This window comes from Rhinatrema bivittatum, chromosome 8 (assembly GCF_901001135.1).
Source record: "Rhinatrema bivittatum chromosome 8, aRhiBiv1.1, whole genome shotgun sequence".
In the NCBI taxonomy this organism is placed as follows: domain Eukaryota; kingdom Metazoa; phylum Chordata; class Amphibia; order Gymnophiona; family Rhinatrematidae; genus Rhinatrema; species Rhinatrema bivittatum.
Window position 1 is genome coordinate 195,797,227 of NC_042622.1, and position 20,670 is coordinate 195,817,896.

Genomic DNA, 20,670 nt, shown 5'->3' on the forward strand with positions numbered 1-20,670 from the left:
CACACACTCATTCCCAGGCAGTCTCCCATTCTCACACACACATACAAGTAGGTTACCATTTACATTACATACACCCGCTTCTCTGTGTGCTGGACTTGAGACTACTTGTGGCCAGAATATAATCTATGCTGATCTTGTGTGTCGTGAGGAGCTTTGGGAGAACAGGTTCCTTCCTCTTCTCGGCTGCTGACAGGCCTCCTAGGCCTGCTCTTCTTCTCAGGGACTGGCAGCCTTCCGGATCCAATGGAGAGCCTGCCGGTTTTTTGTCTTTGTGTTTGTGAGAGAAAGGGAACCTGCCTGGGTTTGAGTGTGTTTGAGTATGAATGGTAGCCTGCCTGGGTGTGTGTGTGAGAGAGAATGGTAAGCTGGCGCGAAGACAACCTAAGAAATTGCCATACTGGGTCAGACCAAGGGTCCATCAAGTCCAGCATCCTGCTTCCAACAGTGGCCAATCCAGGCTACAAGTACCTGGGTCAAGTGCCCAAACACTAAGTAGATCCCATGATACTGAGTAATAGCAGTGGATTTTCTCTAAGCCAGCTTGATTAATAGCAGTTAATGGACTTCTCCTCTAAGAACCTATCCAAACCTTTTTTAAACCCAGCTACACTGTCCTTACTAAACACATCCTCTGGCAACAAATTCCGGAGCTTAATTGTGCATTGAGTGAAAAAGAATGTTCCCCGATTAGTTTTAAATGTGCTACTTGCTAGCTTCATGTAGTGCCTCCTAGTCCTTCTATTATCCAAAAGAGTGAAAAGCTGATTCACATTTACCCTTTCTAGACCTCTCATGATTTTAAAGATCTCTATTATATCCTCCCTCAGCTGTCTCTTCTTCAAGCTGAACAGCCTTAACCTCTTTAGCCTTTCTTCATAGGAGAGCCGTTCCATCCCCTTTTTCATTGTGGTCATCCTTCTCTGTACCTTCTCCATCGCAACTATATCTTTTTTGAGATGCGGCGACCAGAATTGTACACAGTATTCAAGGTGCGGTCTCATGATGGAGCGATACAGAGGCATTATGACATTTTCTGTTTTATTCACCATTCCCTTCCTAATAATTCCTAACATTCTGTTTGCTTTTTTGACTGCCGCAGAACACTGAGCCGATTATTTCCATGATTTATCCACTATGACGCCTGGATCTTTTTCCTGGGTGGTAGCTCCTATTATGGAACCTAACAACGTGTTACAGCATGGATTATTTTTCTCTATATGCATCACTTGTCAACAGTAAATTTCATCTGCCATTTGGATGCCCAATCTTCCAGTCTTGCAAGGTCCTCCTGCAATTTATCACAATCCACTTGTGATTTAACTACTCTGAATAATTTTGTATCATCTGCAAATTTGATTACCTCATTCATCGTATTCCTTTCTAGAACATTTATAAATATACTGAAAAGCACTGGTCCAAGTACAGATCCCTGAGGCACTCTACTGTTTACCCTTTTCCACTGAGAAAATTGACTATTTAATCCTACTCTCTGTTTCCTGTCTTTTAACCCGTTTGTAATCCACAAAAGGACACTGCCTCCTATCCCATGACTTTTTAGTTGTTTTCTTAGAAGCCTCTCATGAGGAACTTTGTCAGACATCTTCTGAAAATCCAAATACACTACATCTACTGCTTCATCTTTATGCATGTTTATTAACCCCTTAAAAAAAAAGAAGCAGGAAACTGTTTAGTTTAAAAAAAAAATGAAGATTTGTGAGGCAAGACTAGCCTTGGGTAAATCCATGCTGACTGTGTTCCATTAAACCATGTCTTTCTATATGCTCTATGATTTTATCTTTAGAATAGTTTCCACTATTTTTCTGGCACTATTTTCCCACCCCTGCTTCTCTGAAGTCCTATCCTGCTGCTTCTTATGCTGGGCCTCGGCACTCTGCTGCTTTGGAGCTGATGCGTACATCGCTTGTGAATGCTTCGCGTCATGGACATGCATTGATGCACTGTCAACCTGGCTCTGCGTCGGTGCATGTGGCTTCTGGGAGGCACATTTTGCTGTGTTATGATGTTCCGGCGGTTCAATGTGTCATATGTCCGGTTGTCATTCCACTGACGCAATCGTTGGCTGGTTTCGCTTCGAGAAGTCGGTTCATTCTGATGAGGAATGTCATGGTTGGTACACTTCGATGCCTGTGCTGGTTTCACGGCTCTTGCGCTGTTGGTGTCAGCCAGGCGTTGTTCCTGGGCCCCGACATCTCCTGATGCCCCACTTCCTTGTGGGTCCTGGAGGGGGATCACTGGGGTGGCGTGCATAGTCTGGCTCTTTGCAGCTTTCTTACCCTGAGGCCCCAGGGAAGAAGCCGTCCATCACTTTACCGGGTGGTCCAGCTTGGGGCCAGGGAGGAGTGTGAAGAGTGGCACTCTGACATTGGTGAGTAGGAGCCACCGCCCTCTTCTTTGAGGCATGTGATCTTTTGGGTGCTCTACCTCTGGGCCTGGGGCGATATACGACCACAGTCTCGGCAAGTAGACTGGTTGTGCTTGGTGATGGACATAACTTTTCTGCACTGGCAGTACTTAAAGCCAGGTGGTTTGGAAGCCATGGTAGCAATGAAAAGTGTTGTTCTTTTCACAGGAAACTCTGAGGAGAAAAATGCTCCGCATGCAGATAGCAGCATGGAAGAAAAAGATTGAGGAGAAATGCGTTTGGTCGGGTGGGAAGACGCGCACAGCTGCACGGAGCACGGCTCTGTGATTTCTAGGAGAAGCTCTGCCTCAAGGGCTGCCGGAGGACGTCCCCAGACAGCATGGCTAATTCAGCCCTGATATCAATGGGAAAATCTCAGTATCACCGGGCTAGGGCCAGTTAGGCCCCTGAAGAATTGAACCACTGACTGAGCTGTATAAATTGTGAATGTATACATTCAAGATTTCTTAAGCTTCTTTGGCTTCTCTTCTGTTAAATTGTCTGTTTTCTCTGAAAAAAACTAAACCACTGAATTGTGTGTGCTAATGAGTCTCTGAAGCCCTCAGGAAACCTATAGGTCACATTCCACTGACCTTTTTGAGCCAGCACCTGGCAGAGTCCCTCTGCCCTAGAGCTGGAATGCATAAGAAAGGAAAAGGTACTCGGCATGATTTATGACTGAATCGTGGTGGGAAAAATCAAAGACTAAGGCACTCTATATAAACCACCTCATAAAACAAATGCATTGCATTGGTGGTGACAGACATCCAAAAATAAGCCATACCCAGCCTGTTGAGTCTCTGCAATTGACTGTTTCACAGCTGAGATTCACAAGAAGATCTCAGGGATGTGAGCAGAATTAGTTTCTTATTATAAAAAATATATATATTCTGGTTTTTATTTGTTCTATGCATTTCTTGTAGCTTATCTTCTATTGTATTTGTGTTTTTCCCTGGCTTACATTATATGTTATTCTTATGTGGATTGCAATTGAATTGTCCTAGATTACTATCTCTATATATCGCTATATAGATATATATACTCAATTTACTGGGACAATAAATGTGAAAATTAGCTAAGTACAGTGTGAAGAAATTTTCTGTTTGCAACTGTAGGAATTAAGAGCTACCTGGCAACCTTAGCCACTCCCAGGCCATTACACTTGGCATGCTGAGAATTACCACCTAGGAAAAAGATGTAGGTGTCATAGTGGATAACACATTGAAATTGTCGGCTCAGTGTGCTGCAGCAGTCAAAAAAGCAAACAGAATGTTAGGATTTATTAGGAAGGGAATGGTAAATAAAACAGATAATATCATAATGCCTCTTATCACTCGATGGTGAGACCGCCTTTTGAGTAGTGTTCAATTTTGGTCTCCATGTCTCCAAAAAGAAATAGATGTGCTGGAGACGGTACAGAGGATGACTAAATCATAAAGGAGATGGATCGGCTCCCCTATAAGAGACGGCTGAGGGACATAAGGTCTACAAAGTCATGAGAGAACTAGAACAGGTAAATGTGAATCAGTGGTTTATTCTTTCAGATAATAGAAGGACTAGGGGGCACTCCATGAAGTTAGCAAGTAGCACATTTAAAACAATCAGAGAAAATGCCTTTTTACTCAATACACAGTTAAGCTCTGAAATTCGTTGTGGTTAAGGCAGTTAGCTTAGCTAGGTTTAAAAAAGCTTTGGACAAATTCCTGAAGAAGTCCATAAACTGCTATTAGTCAAGTTGGCTTAGGGAGTAGCCACTGCTTATTACTGGTATTAGTAGATGGGATCTATTTAATATTTGGGTACGTGCCAGGTACTTGTATCCTGGATTGGCCACTGTTAGAAACAGGATGCTGGGCTTGAAGGACCCTTGGTCTGACTCAGTATGGCAACTTCTTATGCTCTTTATTTATTTAGTGCTTTTTTATACCGACATTCATGATACAGATCATATCATATTGGTTAACAAGGAACAAGGGGGAAATAACGTTAACAAAAACATAAAGATAGTGAAAAGTTACAATAAAACAGGGGTACTTGAACTGGGAAGAAGAGGAGCCAGTAGCAGAGTAACTCGGAACTAAACAATATCAAATAATTTACAATACCGGTAATGGTAATGCTCTTATCAGCATTTATTAGTTGGAAAACCATGAAACAAATAAACGATGATGATACTCCTGAAACCTACACTGAGAAATAGGACAGGCTTAACTGATCATTCTTTAACCCAGATTAATACTATTTTCTCTGGTGGCTAAAAATTTTGTTGAATTTAGAAAAAACTACAATTGTGAGGGCCCATGTGTGACAAGACATCTGCAAGGTACAGTGTATAAATCTTTCTGTGCCAATGGTCTCAGCTTCATGGTGAAGAGAGAATAATTTTTCCTTTTATCTTGTGTAACTTTACATAGGTCTGCATAAGACTTCTGTATTTTTTTTTAAGAACAAAGCTGTATGCAAAATAGTGCTGATGCATTTTTTTCTTATAGTATCATAGTTTCCAGTAAGACTTATGTGGCATTAGTCCTCAGGTGAAGTTCTTTCTCTCACAGAAATTTTGGTCAGCATTGACCTTTGCAGTCATAGTAAATGTGGCAGAAAAAGACCCAAATGGCCCATCCAGTCTGCCCAGCAAGCTTTTTTTTTCCCCTTCTTTATTTCTTCTTAGGGTTAGTGTAGCTCTGTGTAAGTTACCCTAGTCAGCATGACTTACCCTTTTCTTCGTTCCCATCATTTAGCCAATAGTAATCCTTTATGCTTATCCCATGTCAGGCAGATGAGATTTTGGACCTGATTTTAAAAAGCATTTACATGCCTAAAATAGGGTTTTGCATGTGTAAATGCACTTCACCCACATTAAGGGGCAGATTTTCAAAGGGTTGCGCATGTAACCTCGAAAACCTGCTCCTGCGTGCCAAGCCTATTTTGCATCAAATTGGATGTACATTTGTTCACACCGGGTAGCGCGCACAAATGTACCCCACGGGGGCAGATTAGAAAATCTGCCGCATTGTGGCTTTAGAAAATTGCTACAGTATATGCTATTGAATTGTCACTAGGTTTTATCCATGGTAAGTGCACAATGTGGGTAAATGGCTTTTGAAAATTGCAATAATAATATCTTACATTTACACGCTAACTCCTTTGAAAATTCACCTGCACGTGAGCCTCTAAGTGAAATAGTGTACAATAACAGAAGCATTCCCCTGAAGTAGTATAAAAGAGGATCAAAATTTTATTTTATTTATTTATTATTTTGTTATACCGACTTTCATGACAAGAATCACATCAAACCGGTTTACAATTAACAATGTGAATAAGGAAGAGAGTAACACAGTAATCAATATTCAAACACAGTAAACAATAATTGACTTGTATGTAGAGTACAAGATAGCCCTTTAGTTATGCGTTTGAAAAAACATTTATAAGAACCACAATAAATTAAAAATGCCCTTTGGCTGTTTGGATAAACCTCTCATAACTTGCTCAAGACATAAGTACTCAATGGACTGTTTTGTAAATAACCAAAAATGCAAAGAAGAAATGTAAACAAGTAACCCTAACCGGTTTTCAAGAGGGAATTATCTTTGTAAATCACTGCCAACAATTTCCATTTAATGTAATACTACACTTTTAATCCAGTAGCTGGGTCTGATTAAGGTTTTGCTTTAGGAAAGACTCAGTCAACAAAGCTGTGGGAACAACATGATTTTACTGAGAGCAGACGGCAGCACTGAGGCTTTTTGTGACATTTTAAAGAGACACTAACCTATGTAACACCAGTCCCAGTGAAGCCATGGTTTGAACTGGGGCAATACATTTGTGGCATATGTATAATCCTGCTCTTGTGATCTCCTATACCTTGGCAAACAATTGTAACTTTGAGAATGCCATTAGACAGAGGGCTTGGATATGTTTAGTAGGCCATTATACAATAATGACACATACTTAGTAAGCAAAATCACTCGACATTTATTGCAGCAATCCCAGCAGTCTTGTCAACATTTTTGGCTCTCTTCGTTACCTCCCTCCCCCCCCAATTCTATTTTCTCTCACCTAACTCTTCTGGTTTGAGATAGCAACCCTAATTATCCGAAAGAATATAAGAAATGCCATGCTGGGTTAGACCAAAGTCCATTGAGCCTACCATCTTGTCTCCAATAGTGGCCTTTCTTGCTCACCAGGTTTTTTGCATACAAGTTTTAATCCTAGTCATTTGTTTCTTAGTTATTTGTTATTTAAAATGAGTTGTATCCCAGTTCTTCTTTCCTTGTTCTTTGTAAGACACTATTAAGTCATTTTTAATGTTGAATGTAAACTGAAGTGATTAGTAACCTTGTTACCTGAACCTCGGTATATAAAAGTTTTAAATAAATAAAAAATAAATAAATTCTGAGACCCAAGAAACCAGCAGATGCCCAACGGTTGATTTATTTTTTTTGTATCTCACTCCCAAGGATAAGTGCTGGCTTTGCTACCTAATAACTGTTTATGGACTTTTCCTTCAGGAACTTGCCGAATACTCTTTTGACCCTCATTATGTTAATTGCCTTGACCACATCCTCCAGCAACAAAGTCCATAGCTTAATTGTGCGCCGAGTGAAAAAAAATACTTCCAGTTCCTACGATTTGTTATAACTCCGCCAACTGCTAGTTTCATGTAACGTCCCCTAGTGTTGTTTGAAAGGGTAAATAACTTCCCTATTTACCTTCTACCCTGCTCATGATTTTATAAATCTCAGTCATCTCCCTGCTCAGTTGTTTTTTTTCCAAACTAGAGAGCCCTAATCTGTTTAGCTTTTCTTCATGTTTTTTATTATGAGGGCAATCTTCAAAACTTTATGTGGCTAAACATTTGATTGACCATGTAAAAAGACTATACGAAAATTTCCCCCTCTTCTCCCCCAGTGCAGATAAAAAGTACACACTGTGACCTACAGCAAAAATGGGGTGATGTTAGGTCTGGGAAAAGTATACACAAGGATTTCAAAGTGCATGTTTTCTATCCGCAATCTGCACCTGAACCCCCATGCCATTTTCAAAGGGACGCTCCTGAATCTGTGGCAGATAGTTAATGCCTGAAGTTTGCTGACTCTTCTGGCTGCTGTTGCTGCTACAAGAAATACTACTTTCCATGTCAAAAATTTAAGAGATGATTCTAATGGTCCAAAGGGCAGCTTTATCAATTGAAACAGAACAACATTCAAGTTCCACCGCACCAGAGGTTTAAGTTGCCATAAGCCTTTCAAACATCTTGATACAACAGATGAGTTGATACAGGTTTACTATCAACTTGAATATGGTAAGCTGCTATGGCGCTGAGATGTACTCTTACTGAGGATGTGGCAAAGCCTGCTTCAGAAAGAGAGCTCAAGGTTAGCAAATGTATCGGTTCATATGAAAAAACAGGTCCAAGGCATTTTATTTTCTCCATATGGAGAATCTTTTCCATTTAAAGCCATAGGTTATTTTAGTTGGTGGCTTCTTGGCAAATACTATTATGTCCTCAATCTCTTTGAGTAAAAAGAGATCTGAAATTATATTTTTGGGTCCATAAACATTTGTTTTATACGGTGGTTTTGGGTATCCATGGTTTGTTTTTTTTTGGTTTTTTTTTTACTAAATACCAAGCATTCAACATCCAAGCTATCAGTCAGGCCGATGCAGTAAAGTGCGCTCCGGCAGAGCGCACTGTTAGCCTGCGTTTGGCCGCGCATTTTCGATGCGCTATTTTTACTCCTTATATGTACGGGGTAATAGCGCGTCAAAAACGCGCAGCCAACCCCCCCCCCCCCCCCCCCCCGAAACTAATAGCGCCCGCAACATGCAAATGCATGTTGATGGGCCTATTAGTCATTCCCGTGCAATCCAGAAAGTAAAATGTGCAGTCAAGCCGCACATTTTATTCTCAGAAATGAACTCCTGACAAAGGCAGGAGTTAATTTCGGCCAGCACTGGGCAAGTGTACAGAAAAGCAGAAAAAAACTGCTTTTCTGAACACCCTCGGACTTAATATCATAGCAATAATAAGTTGGAGGCTCCAAAAGTAAAAAAAACATTTTTTTAAATTTTAAAATCTGCCCGCGGGTTGGAAGACGGACGCTCAATTTTGCTGGCATCCGTTTTCCGAAACCGTGGCTGTCAGTGGGTTCAAGAACCAACGCCGGAAAAATTGAGCGTCAGCTGTCAAACCCGCTGACAGCCGCCACTTCTGTCAAAAAGGAGGTGCTAGGGACGCGCTAGTGTCCCTAGCGCCTCCTTTTACTGCGGGCCCTAATTTACATTTTTTTTTTTACTGAATTGCACACCCCAGAGACTGGGCGCTCGCCGGCTCTCCCGTGGGTTTTTCTGTATCAGCCTGAGGGTGAGGGATAGGAGATTTGGATGGTACAGACTTCCTTCCTCTTGAGTTAACAAGGTTGGGTCTGTCCCCAGATGAATCAAGACTGCTGGAAAGCTATTCATGATATGCAAATCAAATCTGCCTGGATCACACTGGTGCTATGAGGATTAGTCAAGTCTGATCCCATAGTACTTTTTGCACTGTTCTGGCTATCAGTGGAAAAGTATACATGAGATCTGCATTCCAATCAAGCAGAAAAGTGTCCTGAGTTTGCTTGAGTTTGCTGGGTAGAACTGAGCAAAATGTCTTCAGTTTTCTACTAATGCAAATATGTCAATCATTGGAAGACTCCCATACGTCAAATAGTATGTCAGTTGTTGATTGTTGCAGAGACCACTCATGTGGACATAAAAATCTGCTTAGACAATCTGCTAGTGTGTTGGAGATCCTGGAAAACAGGTAGCTTGCAGGACAACTTGATGTTTGCATGTCCATTCCCATATCACTTTTTGGAAAAGAGTTCATGACTTTGTGCCACCCTGTTTACATAAAACATGGCCACTTTGAATTAGAATGCTCTTCCCTTTGAGATGTGTGAAAGTTGACAGAGCATATCTGATTGCTCTCAATTCTAACATATTGATCTGAAAATATCTTTCTCTGAGAGGCCAAGTTCCTTGTGTTCGAAATGGTCCAGTGTGGGTGCCCCAACCTTTTGTGGAGGCATGCGTTGCTAAGGTTACTTGATGAGGGAGCACATGAAGAGCATAGGTATTTGGCCACCAGCTTAATTCCCATTTCATGTTCTTTGAAACTTGCACTTTGTTTTTCAAGAGTTGAGTTAGCTGGTCCCATTGACAGCATCGACCCCACTGTAGGTGATGGATATGGAGGAGGGCTAATGAAACTACATGAATGGATGCTGCCATATGACTTAACACATCCAGGACTTCTCTATCTATTGAGCACTGCAAGTTTAATAGCTTGTGAATGAGTACTCTCAGAGTGTTCACCTCTGAGAGTACTCATTGAACAGTGAATCTATCCATACCCCATAAATTTTATTTTCTGGGTCTGCATTAGATTAGACTTCTTGAAATACATAAGAAATCCCAACTTTTCTAGAAACTGAATTGAATTTTGCATGGCTACTAATACGCTCTCTTGGGAGTTGACCATGACTAGCCAATCGTCCAAGTATGGGAATACTTGGACTCCTTGACGCCATAAGTGTGCTATCATAGCCAGGCATTTGGTGAAGACTCTCGGAACTGCTGACAGTCCAATACTCTGTATTAACAATGGGAAGATTACATCTTGAAGTGAAGATGTCGCCAGTGGGCGAGATGGATGGGTATGTGGGCATATGCATTCTTCAGATCAAGGGCACACATCTATTCCCCCCCTCTGGATGTAGGAAGAATCGTGTTGAAGCAATTAATTTCGAATTTCTCTTAGAGCAGATGCTTGTTTAAGTTTCCAGATCCCACACCCAGATTTAGGAATAGGTAACTGCCTAGGGTGCCAAATTTTGAAGGCACTAAATATGCAGACTTGCATTAGGGCAGTGGTTCCCAGCCCTGTCCTGGGGACCCCCCAGCCAGTCGGGTTTTCACGAATCGCTTGCATATTCAGGAATGCATGCATATTCATTGGGGATATCCTGAAAACCCGACTGGCTGGGGGGTCCCCAGGACAGGGGCACGTGCTGGCACAGCTTCAAAGTGGCATAGTCATGACTCTGCCTATGGGCACCAAACTCTTAAATCCAGAATGGGTCTCAGTCTTCCAGATTTTTTGGTGGAAGTACTGGGAGTAGAATCCCTGTCCATGTTGGAGAAGAAGCGATTCCACTGCCAGATGGAGTTGTATTAAATGAGACGATCCGGACTTAAAGCCGAACAATGAGGAAGAGATGGTAGCTGGGAGAAATGCAAATGGTATCCAGATTCTACAATCTTGAGAACCCAGATGTCTTTGGTTATCTTGTGCCACTCCTCCAGAAAGGTCTGGATTCTCCCCCCCTACTGGAGAAAGTGGTTGTTGAACATGCAAGTGGTTGTCGAACATGCAGAGCAATCAAAAACTGTATACAAAATATGTTCCATTGCTTTAGGTTGATGCGCTATTGAGCACGAACTGGAAGTTACTGTTATTGCTGATCAAGAAGAGGCAGATGCTTTCACCTGCCTATTGTCACTGCTGCTGACCTGACTAAGGAGGAGGGGAAGTGGAGGAAGTTCAGCCTTTTAAATGATTTCACCAAGGTATGGTATTATACTGTGCTTTATTCTAGGATTGTGTCAGTGGCCACCCTCAGAGCTAAGTGAAAGTACAAGAGTGGGAAGGTGACAGAATAAGGAGTAGTAGAAGATGAGAGAAGAGAGTGAGAAAGCAAAGGGGAGAGAATGTGGTGTGAAAGCAGCAAGGTAAGACAACAAGGGTGGGGATGAGAAGTGAGCGCAAGGGCTGCGAAGACAGAACAAAGAGAGTGTGAGAGGAAGGATGGCAGGTGGAAAGAAGCAAGATGGGGGTGGGGGGTGGATGGGGGGCATGAGAGTAGAATAGTTACTGAGTCAGCCACAGAATACAGGACATCCCCTTGGTGACAGCTGTACCAACCAATACCACAATTAAAAAGATGATCTCCTCCTGTTTTCCTTCCACCATGGTAGTCAGATCAGCGATAACAAAGGCAGGCCAGCATCGTATGGGTACAAAGTTAAGCATGCATTTCCACTCTCTGCATCTGCTTTGCTTCCCCTTCCTGTACATCTTGATTACAAACAGGCCAATACAGTAAAAATCTCGAGAGATCGCCCGCTCTCCTGGCGCTCGCACAGGCCACTCTCCTGTGCACGCAATTCAGTAACAATTTATTTAAATTAGGGCCCGCGGTAAAAAGAGGCGCTAGGGACACTAGCGCATCCCTAGCACCTCTTTTTTGACAGGAGTGGCGGCTGTCAGCGGGTTTGACAGCCGACGCTCAATTTTGCTAGCATCTGTTCTCAAACCCGCTGACAGCCACGGGTTCGGAAACCGGACGCCAGCAAAATTGTGCGTCCGGTTTTCAACCCTCGAGCCGATTTCACATTTTTTTTTTTAAACTTTCGGGACCTCTGACTTAATATCACCATGATATTAAGTTGGAGGGTGCACAGAAAAGCAGTAAAAACTTTCCCGGTGCTGAGAGAAATTAATGCCTACCTTTGGGTAGGCGCTAATTTCTGAAAGTAAAATGTGCGGCTTGGCTGCACATTTTACTTTCTGAATCGCACGGGCATTTGCCATCACCATGCATTTGCATGTTGCAGGCACTATTAGTTTTGGGCGGGGGGGTTGGACACGCATTTTCGGCGCCCTATTACCCCGTACTGAATATGGGGTAAAGCTAGCGCGTCAAATGCGGGTTAACAGTGTGCTCCGACTGTATCGGCCCGAAAAGAAGCATGCACCATGTCCTCGGCCTGCTACTATTCTGCCCATCGTTCTGGGCCCCAAGAAACTTTGAATCTGGAGGAGAGGGAGGAAAGAGATGGAAAAGAACCCAAAGGAAAGACAGTTAGGGATCCAAGGACAAGGGGAAATGAAAAGGACCCTGACGGTGGAGGAAGAGATGAAGAACCTTTAGCGCATGAGAAGGAAATGAAAAGGAATCTTTGAAGGTGAGGAAGAGATAGAAAGGAACTTAAGGAGGACGACTGAGATGAATGTAAAGGCGATAGGTGATGGCGAGGTACAGGTGGGAAAAGAGAGGAGATGGAGAGGAAGCTAAAGGAGAGAGAAGAGAGGAACTTGTGAGAAAGAGATACCCGAAAGGAGTAGAAGAGAAAGGGGAAAGGAATAGGTAGGTGATGAAGAAGCATCACACCCTCCTCCCGTTTTTTCAAAAAGACGGCTGGAGACAGTAACGTAATTACTGCAATCTTTCTCCAGCCTGATGAAGTCTTTTAACGTAAAGATTTTTGGGGCGCTAAACGCTGCGACGAAACAAGTCAATAGTAATACACGCAAAAATTAAACATGGTATTACAAGTACGTCTTGGCCAGCTGCAATGCCTAGCAGTTGTAACTATGACGTTCAAAACAAACCACAACAGCAGCGCTCCATTTTGCCCGCTTCAAACAACCACATCTCCGAAACGAAAGCCCGACGACAGACATCACCACCGCACGCGGGAACGAGGCTTTCGACGCACCTCGTAACCTCTCCCCTGTCTGGTGCGGCCGTGCTGGCGCTTCGTGCGTCATGACGTCTAGGCGTGCGTCTCGGTGGAAGATGGCGTCCTTTCGATTATCGAGCAGCAGTGGACTCGAGGAAGAGCTGTAACCCTCGGTGCACCTGACTCTGCCCGGGCACAGAGGTCGCGGTGTGTCCGAGTGGCGGGGCGGACTGTCGACTCACTATGGCCGCTGCCGGCCTGGAAACAGGTACCGCTGGAGTGTCTTTCGTTGCTCCGCGCAGACTGCTTCAGAGATTGTACAAATATGTGAAAACAATACCACGTTCGGAATCTTTTCGCAGCAGAATCAGAATTGTTTAAGCGAGGACATCTGTAGAAACAGTACAGGGATTCTTTTATGTTTTACTTGTTAGCATCAGGTATCCAAATTATTTTCATGGATTTTTAATTTTTTTTTAATTCAAATAATAGTTCCCGACTTTTAAAAATGTTCCTATTTATGAATGTTGATGGATCTTCTAATTTGAGGTTGTCAGAAGCTCCGTCTACATATTATGCTCAGTGATTTGAATAAATATTTAAGAGCTCTGTTGACAGATGATCTGGCCGAAAGGAGAATGAAACTCAGATTTGTTGGTCATGTACCCAGAGGTTAGTGCAAAATGCATAGATCTATTTAAAAAGAAAAATATAAAAACAAGTAGATGGATAGGACTTCATGTCTTTGGAGAATGTAATCAGATGGAAGCCGAGTATACAGTAAGGTTTATGCCTGAACAACATTTTCAGGTCCACTAATTTTTGGAAGATTAAAACAACCCCAAAAGCCCATTTATAAGAGAATAGTCGTTTATCTTCAGAAACAACTGAATTTGTAATGCAAAGATAGACTCAGGACCAGTGGGTTATGCTCTCCTGCCAGCAGATGCAGACTGAGCAAGCTGATGTTACAGTATTTATACCCCTGCAGTGACCTCAGCCTGCCGGTATTCTCCATCACCAGCAGATGGTGAACTTGCATTTCCCTATGGGGATTTCTTCAGATTTGGAAGGAGAATTTTAGAAAAGAAATACAAAAAACCCCACTGTCCTACGGTGATACCTGATGGTCCTTCCCTTAGTTGAGAATTCCTGATGTGATTTCTGTGGTCCCTCAGAGGTGTGCCTTGGTCCGGTAGCTGGTTTATGCCGATGTGGACTTAGCTGATTGTACAGTTTTTAAAGGCAGCGGGTGCAGGAAGCTGAGCATAGCGTTGATGGCATATGCCTTCTCCCCCTTCAGCCAGAGACCGTCTCTGTACTCAGCCAGGTAAGGCTGAGCTCTGGTAAATTTAAAAAAAAAAAAATTTCAGGCAGAGACAGTGCAGAGGGGTTTGCAGGATTTCCTCCAGAGTCTGTTCTCCATTCTCGGTGTGCCGTCCCGACATCTGTTCCTGCACCCATGGGGGTTAGGGGAAATGGGCAGCCTGGAGGGTTGAGTAACCCGGGTGGGCTAGGCCCCTCAGTTAGGTTTTTCCCGCGCACTGAGTGGTAGGCTGTGGTGGTGTTTTTGTGCGCTTCTGTGCATGCTCTAGTGCCCCTATCGGAACGTCGGTGTGCACAGTGTGTCCGGCTCTGCATATGTGTGGTGTGGTCTGTTTTGGGCATGTCCTTTGTGCGCACATTTTTAAGTGTATCGGCGGTACACCCAGATTTTGCGTGTGCTTTTTTATGGTGCTTACGCTTGGGAGCGCCTAATTTTTGTGCACATAATATTTGTGCACTTGAACGTTTCAGCGTGAGCTGGCTGGAAACATTCTTTGTTGGCTGTGCACTAATGGCGCCGGTGAGCAAGAAACCTAAGCGCCTTTCTCTCTGTATTGCCTGTCATATTTGGGCATCTCAGCATGGAGACACCTCTAACATGTGTCAGTGCTGCTTAGAGGCTCAGGGTGAATTATCTTCTTCTAATTTTGCTAAGTCTCGGTTCTCCCAGCCTTATGATGGTCTGGCTAAGGATTTGTCTGGAGATGTGCTGTACCTTGGAACTCTCTTGACTGGTTCCTCCGCAGGAGATGGCAGCTGAGTGGGCCCTGCCCAGTACCTTCTGGTTTTGGCCTGGATCCTTCTGCCTTTTCTTAGGTACAGTTTTTCAAGGATTGCAGTCCTCAGCTTCGACCAATCCTGTCAGATTGGATCCACAGCCAGTGGCCCCTCCCACTCTTATGTTTAAGCACTGAAGCACGCCTTTGTTAACTGCAGGTATCCTATACAGGAACCTGGATGGCACTGATGATGAGGCAGATTCTAACTCCCTGGAAGATGGGGAAATTCTTCTGGGACTGGAAACTTATCAAACCATGTTGCGGTTCTTTCATAGAGATGAACTGCTGGCCCTGATTTCCCAGAGCTTGAAGATGCTGGGTGTACCTGGAACAGATTCCGTGGCTGAGCCAAAGAAGAGTCCTATTTTAGTTTCCTTGCATAAAGCCTCTTGTTTTTTCCTTGATATGGAAGCCATTCAAGAATTGATTGATCTTGAATGGGATGCTCCAGAAGCAAATTTCAAAGGGGGTCGGGCTTTGGAAGGCTTGTACCCCCTGTATCTGGCAGTGAGGGAGCGTTTGCGTTTTTTCCAAAAGTGGATGTGCTTGTCTGTGCTGTCTTGAAGTGGATGACTAACCTTGTGGAGTGAGGAGCGGCCTCAAAGGATGTGCATGATAGGAGGACTGAGGCCATCCTTAAGCAAGCCTTTGAAGCAGTGGCAATGACTTTACAGATAGCTTCCTGTTGCGCTCTAGGGGCTTGCTCTTGTCTGCTCCTCTCACAGGAAGTTGATGATTCTGGAATGAATTCCAGAGCAGTTATGGAACCCGCCACCGCCTTTTTAGCTGATGCGAGCTGTGATTTTGTCCGTACCTTGGCGAGAGGAGTGGCTTCCGTGGTAGTAGCCAGATGTCTGCTATGGTTGTAAAATTGGTCAGCCAATGCAACCTCCAAAGCTAATCTTACAAAGATGCCTTTTAAAGGCTAGCTCTAGTTGTGTAGCGAATTGGAGAAACTGGCCAGTAAGTGGGGGTGAATCTCCGGTTCCTCGGTTGCTGGAGGATAAGAAGTAGTTGCAGCTCCCCTTTGGTATTAGGGGTCATCTCCGGAGTTCCAAGTGGTTTCGTTCCTAAAGAGGGTCGGCTTTTCGGTAGGTCTCAGTCCTTTCATCCCAGACAGCCCAGGCGAGGAGCGGGCTCAGGGAGCGGATCCACCCAAGCCTTCCAATGAAGGTTTGCTGACCCACCTTCGGGAACAGGAGATAGGGAGACACCTCTCTCTCTCTTTTATCAGAGGTGAGTTGAAATTACATTGGATCAGTGGGTCCTGGAGGTGATACGAGAAGGATATGCGATGGAACTTTGCAGTGTTCCTCGGGACGTGTTCATGGTGTCTCCTTGCTACTCCCCGCTGAAAAAGCAGGCAGTGGAATCTACACTTAAAGGCTTCTCCGGTTGCAGGCTGTGGTTCCAGTGCCTATGTCTCAAGAAAGAATGGGGCAATATTCCATTTATTTTGTTGTGCCCAAGAAAGAGGGCTCCTTTCAACCCATCCTGGATCTCAAGGGAGTCAACTGTCATTTGTGGGTGACTCATTTTCGCATGGAAAGCTTGTGTTCAGTGATACTGGCTGTGCAGGCGGGGGAATTGCTGATATCTCTTCATATTCCCATCCGTTTTGGAGCACCAACGTTTTCTGCGTCTTGCGGTGTTGGGATGCCATTATCAGTTTCGAGTGCTGCCCTTTGGTCTAGCCACCGCTCCCATGACTTTTTCCAAGGTTATGGTGGGAGCAGCGGCAAAGATGGTATCCTGGTTCACCCGTAGTTGGACGACTGTCTGATTTAAGCTAGGTCTCTGGATGAGAGCCGCCTGGTGACCCGCAAGGTGATCTCCTTGTTGCAGGAGCTTGGTTGGGTGGTGAACCTGGCCAAGAGCAGTCTTCAGCCTTCTCAGTCGGAGTATCTGGAGGTTCGGTTCGACACGAGACAGGACAAAATTTTCCTGCCAGATGTTCAAATTCAGAAGTTGATGTCACAGGTGCGTCTTCTAGTGAACACTATACGTCCGACAATGTGGTCCTATCTACAGGTACTCTGATGGCGGCAACCCTGGAAGTGGTACCATGGGTGAGAGCTGTAGTGGGTAGGAAAATTGGTGATTATTTTGTCATAGATTACACAACACACTTATAAATAAGTATTGAAGTTTTACTTAAGTCTGAGAATAAGCAATAAAAGCATACAAGATTAGAGTTTGCATTAAAAAATATATACATAAAAATACTTTCCCTCACAGTTCCCAATGTGATATATCTTTGGAAATCTGGGAACACAGCTCATCAGGCATTTCATTAACCACTGTTAATGTCCAAAGCTATTCTTCTGAGCTGTTCTTTCTCTGATTTCAAACAGCTTGTCTCATGTTGCTCTTTTTAAACAGGTCGATACAGTAACGTGCGATTAAAGATTCCCCGTCTGTAACTTGCTGGGAGCGCACAATACAGGCGATCCAGCGATACAGTCTCCAGTTTCATGCGTCCTTAGCGCTTCGTAAAATAGACACATAACCCTTTCCGCACGCAGCATGTATATGATGTGTAAATGAACGAATTAGCTGTATAATGAAGGAATTAGCTATTCCCCTCCGATACTGTAACGGGCGCTGATATTATCTCCTTAGTAACCCGCTGTTTTGCCGCGGCCTTAACGTGTTAGTTTACCGCCTCCCCCTAGTAGGTGTTAGGACTGTGAGTCTAGTAACAAATCCATCGACACCGCTTAAGATACTCAAAAACAATAAAACACAATAAAAAAAAAAGCGATACAGAGATGATCGAGAAAATGTAATGCTGTGGGACACATAAAACCTGTCAGAAAAAAAAATAAAATTTTTTAAATACCTGTCGGAGGGCCGCGTGGGTCCAGGCGGCCGGCGGCGGGAGCCGGGGGGCGGGTGGTCGCGTGTTAAATCTAGGCCGCGGGCGGGTGGGCGCCTGTTCCAGGCGGCGGGGGCGGGTGGACGCGCGTTAGTTTCAGACGGCCGGCGGCGGAAGCCGGGGGGCGGGTGGTCGCGTGTTAAATCTAGGCCGCGGGCGGGTGGGCGCCTGTTCCAGGCGGCGGGGGCGGGTGGACGCGCGTTAGTTTCAGACGGCCGGCGGCGGAAGCCGGGGGGCGGGTGGTCACGTCTTAAATCTAGGCCGGGTCGCACAGACGCGCATTCATCCAGGCGGAGGAGCCAGCGGCGAAAGCTGCCGGCTCCTCCGCCTGGATGAATGAATGCGCGCCTGTGCGACCCCTGCGATTCGGTGCTCAAGGCGTGACGTCACGACGCCCGACGTCACGGCATGTGACTGCCTTGAGCATCGAATCGCAGGGGTCGCACAGGCGCGCATTCATTCATCCAGGCGGAGGAGCCGGCTGCTTTTGCCGCTGGCTCCTCCTCCTGGATGAATGCGCGTCTGTGCGACCCGGCCTAGATTTAAGACGCGACCACCCGCCCCCCGGCTTCCGCCGCCGGCCGTCTGAAACTAACGCGCGTCCACCCGCCCCCGCCGCCGCCGCCTGGAACAGGCGCCCACCCGCCCGCGGCCTAGATTTAACACGCGACCCGCTGCCCGCCGGCCGTCTGAAACTAACGTGCGTCCACCCGCCCCCGCCGCCGCGAACAGGCGCCCACTCGCCCGCGACCTAGATTTAACACGCGACCACCCGGCTCCCGCCGCCGCCCGCCAGCCGTCTGAAACTAACGCGCGTCCACCCGCCCCCGCCGCCGCCGCGAACAGGCGCCCACCCGCCCGCGGCCTAGATTTAACACGCGACCACCCGCCCCCCGGATCCCGCCGGCCGCCTGGACCCACGCGGCCCTCCGACAGGTATTTAAAAATTTTGTTTTTTACACTTCCTGGTGCCTGTCATTTCAAATGTCATTTGAAATGACTTTTGAAATGACAGGTACCAGCGCACCCAGGTTACTGTATAGGCGCTGTATTAAGCGCCTATACAGTAAAATGGGTTGCGCGGGCATAACCCTTCCCTAACGCTTCACAGCGTCGGCATGCATTTGCATGCAATTAGAAGAGAGTATCAGGCGCTAGGTCAAGAGAACTGTGCGTGCGGGAAGGAAGGGTGCGCCTGACACTGCCGCACTGTTTCTACCGCGGCCTTACAGTATCGAGCCGTAAGTTAATTCTTCTGACCTTTGCTCTAGTTTCTTCTCTGGGCTACTCCCATGTGTTCTTGAGGCCCCAATTCTCTGTCCTTATCACATCAGCAAGCAGTTAAGTGTAGCCAAGTGGCTATGTCCTGTTTTCCTCTGATATCTGCACAGTTAGCCTCCTGAATAACTGCTCTTTAATATATCTGATCATTACTTTCTTTTGTTACAAGCAGGCAAAGAAAAATAGCATATTTATTCTCAGAATTTATAGGCCTTATATCAAATAATTACACTAATAATAACAGTGATTTCTCTGCTTCGTTTCTCTCTCACGGCACAATATTCTTCCACAAGCTAACTGCTTAAAATAATTTCCCACGAGCGCATATGCGTCCTCTTCAGCGCTCCTTGCTGTCTCATTGGAACCCACAGTCTCAGGACTATTAGGTTTGGTTCCACTTGCCGAGGGAAATTTGCTCTCACCTCCGGTGTTGGTTGCAGGAGGATCATCTGAGAAAGGGGGTTTCCTTGACCTCTCCAAACAGGTTGATTCTCATGACAGATTCAAGTCTCCAGGGTTGGGGAGCTCACGTGCAGGGGTGCTGGAATGCCGAAGAGTCACTCTGGAGCAGTGGTTCTCAACCAGTGTGTCGCCAAGAGCACACAGGTGTGTCGCCACACTTCCCGGTCCCCCGCTGACCCAGCTGCTCCCCAGTCCTCCTCCGCCCGGGCTTAAAATGCTGTCAGCCCGGGCGGAACGCGGCAGAACAGCTGGAGTCAGCGGCACCGGCATGGTCTCTACTTCCTGCCCCCCCCCGCGGCCCGGAAGAGGAAGTGGTGAGCAACGGGTGCGTGCGCGGGAAGAAAAAACCATGCTAGTGTGGTCAGAATCGGACCGAAGAACAGAAGGGAGGCGCGGAGGAAAATGAAGAAGAGCGTCAACCCCCGTGTCTGATGGGACTCCTCCTTTGTGAGGGCTGAAAATGAAGGAGATTAGGGTTGGGAGGAGGCTGCTGCTGCCGCTAGTTCCGGGGAGGAAGGGAGGGAGAGAGTGAATGAGCAAGCAAGCATGTGTGTATGTGTGTGAGTGAGATTGAGAGCCTGTATTTGTGAGAGTATGTCTGTGATTGAGAGCCTGCCTCTGAGAGAGAGCATGAATGTAAGTTTACAATTGGGAACCTATATGTGTAAGTTTGTGATTGAAAACCTGTTTGTGTGAAAGAGTATGTGTGTATGATTGAGATCCTTTGTGTGTGAGAGAGAGATTATGTGTATGTATGATTAAGAGCCTGTGTGTATAAGTAAGGGAGAGAGCATGCGTATCTGTGTGTGATTGAGAGCTGGTTTAGGTGAGGGAGCACGTGAGTATGTGATTGAGAGCCTGTGTGTAAATGAGAGAGAGCATGTTTGTAAGCATGTGAATGAGTCTGTGTGTGAGAGAAAAAGACAACATATATGTGTGTAATTGAAAGCCTGTGTGTGTAAGCATGAAAAGATAGACAGCATGTGTGTAAATGTGTAATTAAGAGCCTATAT

The 20,670-nt window shown here is 45.3% G+C and overlaps 1 protein-coding gene across 2 annotated transcripts in view; it reads left to right on the forward strand.

Moving 5' to 3' along the window:
• Window positions 1-13,007: 13,007 nt before the first annotated feature.
• The window catches only part of MED31 (mediator complex subunit 31), a 30,418-nt gene continuing 22,755 nt past the window's right edge, over window positions 13,008-20,670 (forward strand). The window contains exon 1 of one of the 2 annotated variants that reach the window (XM_029613341.1): window positions 13,008-13,199. In XM_029613341.1, the coding sequence (XP_029469201.1) occupies window positions 13,175-13,199 (25 nt within the window). In that variant the 5' untranslated portion in view covers window positions 13,008-13,174. The remainder of the gene's footprint in view (window positions 13,200-20,670) is intronic. The other variant, XM_029613340.1, reaches the window with a different exon arrangement.